Below are 3,736 nucleotides of genomic sequence, written 5' to 3'. Positions count from 1 at the left end.
TTGTAAATTAGGTGGATCGGGTTCACGGCTAAGCCCCCGAGTGAGAGGGTTGCTCTTCACTCGGAGTGTTTTTGAAACTTAGGCGAATCGGGTTCGCGGCTAAGCCACCCACTGGGGGATTTGAATAGATATGCTTAAGGGATAACAATCATTAAGATACTGCAAAAATCTTGTTTTTGATAAGCAAAGTGAAGGATTCTTATTACAACTCGTCGATCCAAGTGCTTAGGTATAAAAACGGCGGAGCAGCTCCGCATTCCACGAGCGTGGATCATCTTCTTTCTTGGCTATGTTGTAGAGGTGATACACCCCGTTGTGGAGCACCTTGGTGATGATGAAGGGTCCTTCCCAGGCCAGAGCAAGCTTGTGAGGCCGTTTCTGGTGCACTCGGAGCACAAGATCTCCTTCCTGAAATGCTCGGCCTCTGACATTTTTGGCATGGAACCGGCGCAGGTCTTGCTGATAGATGGTCAACCGGATCAGAGCCATCTCTCGCTCTTCCTCTAGGAGATCCACTGCATCTTGACGTGCCTGTTCAACTTCAGCTTCTGAGAAGAGTTCCACTCGGGGCGCATTGTGCAGCAGATCACTCGGAAGTACGGCTTCAGCACCATACACCATGAAGAAGGGAGTCCGATCAGTCGACCGGTTGGGAGTTGTTCTCAGTCCCCATAAGACAGATGGCAACTCTGTCACCCAAGCTCCAACAGCATGCTTGAGGTCGCGCATGAGTCGGGGCTTCAGCCCTTGAAGGATCAAGCTATTCGCTCTCTCTGCCTGCCCATTCGACTATGGGTATGCAACAGATGCGTAATTGACCCGAGTGCCTTGGGAAGCGCAAAATGCTCTGAACTCATCAGAATTAAAGTTGGAGCCGTTATCTGTGATAATGATGTGAGGAACTCCATATCCGAATATCAGCTCTATGATGAAACTGAAGGCAGTGCTTGAGTCAAGATTCTTGATAGGCTTGCCTTTGATCCATTTGGTGAATTTGTCGACTGCTACGAGCAAATGAGTAAATCCACTTCTGCTGGTCTTGAAGGGTCCAACCATGTCCAACCCTCAAACTGCGTACGGCCAGACGAGTGGAATAGTCTTCAAGGCAGATGCAGGCTTGTGAGACATGTTTGAGTAAAACCGGCATCCTTCGCACTTGTCGACTATATCTTTAGCCATCTCATTTGCACGCGGCCAGTAGAATCCTGCTCGGTATGCTTTGGCCACGATGGTCCGAGAGGACGCATGGTGGCCACAAGTCCCCGAGTGGATCTCATTTAGGATCAGTCGACCTTCTTCTGGAGAGATGCAGCGCTGAGCAACTCCGGTAACGCTTTCTCTGTAAAGTTTTCCACTTATTACGGTGAAGGCCTTGGATCGGCGGACGATCTGGCGGGCCTCATCTTCATCCTCTGGGAGCTCCTGCCTGAGCAAGTATGCAATATATGGTGCCGTCTAGTCGGGGGTGATCACCAAAACCTCCATGATCAGGTCGACCACAGCCGGGACTTCAATCTCAGTCGGATTGGTTGAGCTTATTGGTTGCGGAGGCTCCTCTCTAAAAGGATCTTCTTGAACTGACGGGGTGTGGAGATGCTCCAAGAACACATTGCTGGGGATAGGTTTCCGAGTGGAACCTAACTTCGCCAGATCATCGGCAGCTTGATTCTTGATTCGGGGTATGTGGTGGAGCTCTAACCCCTCGAACTTTTTCTCTAGTTTTCTTACTACATTGCAATAACTAGTCATAGCTGGGCTCCTGATATCCCACTCCCTCATCACTTGATTGACCACCAAATCTGAGTCACCGTAAACCATCAGGCGACGGACGCCGAGTGAGATAGCCATACGCAACCCATACAGAAGTGCCTCATATTCAGCTTCATTGTTTGAAGAATCAAAGTGAATCTGGAGGACATAATTGAGCTTGTCGCCTCTTGGGGATACCAGAACCACTCCAGCACCAGAGCCATTCAACATTTTGGACCCATCAAAGAACATAGTCCAATGTTCCGAGTGAATCTGAGTCGGTTGCTGCTGCTCAATCCACTCGACGAGGAAATCAACTATTGCTTGGGACTTGATTGCTTTCTTTGCCTCGAACTTGATATCCAAAGGAAGGAGTTTGATCGCCCACCTAGCCACTCGACCGGTTGCGTTCCAATTGTTCAGAATTTCTGATAATGGAGCGTCGCTGACAACCGAGACCGAGTGTTCTGCGAAGTAATGTGCAACTTTCTTTGTGGTCAAATAAATCCTGTAGACCAGCTTCTGGTAATGTGGATACCTTTGCTTGGACGGGGTCAAGACTTCAGAAATATAGTACACTGGGCGTTGAACTTTGTAGGCTTTGCCTTCTTCTTCCCGCTCGACTATGAGCACTGTACTGACAACCTGTCCAGTGGCTGCAATGTACAGTAGTAGAGGCTCTTTGCTGATTGGGGAAACAAGCACCGGATGGGTGTAAAGCAGGGCTTTGAGCTCTTCAAACGCTGCTTTGGCTTCAGGAGTCCACTCAAACTTGTCAGACTTCTTCATCAGTCGGTAAAGAGGTAATGCCTTTTCACGGAGACGAGAAATGAATCGGCTCAATGCAGCCAAACAACCAGTAAGCTTCTGAACATCGTGCACACGCACAGGGCTCTTCATTCGGAGAATTGCTCCAACCTTTTATAGATTTGCGCCTGTCCCTTGTCCGAAAATGAGGAAACTGACCAACTTTCCGCCCGGGACTCCGAATGTGCACTTTGACGGATTGAGCTTGATATCATATCTTCTCAAGTTGGCAAAGGTTTTAGCGAGGTCAGTCAATAGGTTGGAACCCTTGCGTGACTTGACCACGATGTCATCCATGTATGCTTCCATGTTCCGACTGATTTGAGTGAGCAGGCACTTCTGAATCATGTGCATGAACGTGGAGCCAGCATTCTTGTGGCCAAAAGGCATGGTAACATAGCAAAAACATCCGAATAGGGTGATGAAGGCTTTTTTATTTCGTCAGACCCATACATTCGGATCTGATGGTACCCGAAATACGCATCCAAAAAGGACAAGCGCTCACACCCCGAAGTTGAGTCGACAATCTGGTCGATGCGGGGAAGAGGGAAATGATCTTTCGGGCAGGCTCGATTGATGTGCTTGAAATCGATACACATACGAAGTGAATCATCTTTGTTGGGACCATGACAACATTGGCGAGCCACTCGGAGTGGTATATCTCATAGATGAACTCTGCTGCCAGAAGCCGAGCCACCTCTTCGCCAATTGCCTTCCTCTTCTCCATGGCGGACCGACGGAGATGCTCTTTGACAGGTTTTACTTTTGGATCGACGCGCAAACGGTGCTCAGCCAGTCCCCTGGGTACACCCGGTCAGATGGTTTCCATGCGAAGATGTCCCAGTGATCACGGAGGAACTGGATGAGCGCTTCTTCCTATTTGCTTTCGAGTGTTGTTGAGATGTGGGTCGGAGCAGCATTGGGATCAGTCGGGTGAATATGGACAGGCTTTGTTTCACCCGACAACTGAAACGCGGACTCTGAAGCAGGCTTCTTGGCTCGCAACAAATCACTCGGATCTGCATTCTTGTTGTATTCTTCCATTTCCACTGCTGCCATCTGTTCATCGGCGATCTTTGAGCCCTTCTGGAAGCACTCTTCTGCTCTTTGGCGATTCCCTGTGACTGTGATCATGCCTCTGGGGCCCCGCATCTTCAACTTGAGGTACACGTAACATGGT

The 3,736-nt window shown here is 49.3% G+C and overlaps 1 protein-coding gene across 1 annotated transcript; it reads right to left on the bottom strand.

Moving 5' to 3' along the window:
• Window positions 1–225: 225 nt before the first annotated feature.
• On the bottom strand, window positions 226–729 carry LOC141041030 (uncharacterized). Its single transcript, XM_073507141.1, has one exon. It carries the CDS (start codon window positions 727–729, stop codon window positions 226–228), a length of 504 nt encoding a protein of 167 aa, XP_073363242.1.
• Window positions 730–3,736: the final 3,007 nt, after the last annotated feature.

This window comes from Aegilops tauschii, chromosome 2 (genome assembly GCF_002575655.3).
Source record: "Aegilops tauschii subsp. strangulata cultivar AL8/78 chromosome 2, Aet v6.0, whole genome shotgun sequence".
Classification (NCBI taxonomy): Eukaryota; Viridiplantae; Streptophyta; class Magnoliopsida; order Poales; family Poaceae; genus Aegilops; species Aegilops tauschii.
Note: the sequence above shows the minus strand (reverse complement) of the source record. Positions and strands in the feature narration are given on the sequence as shown.

Coding starts and splice junctions, on each gene's coding strand:
- LOC141041030 (XM_073507141.1), bottom strand. CDS start 729: ATGCGCGACCTCAAGCATGCTGTTGGAGCTTGGGTGACAGAGTTGCCA.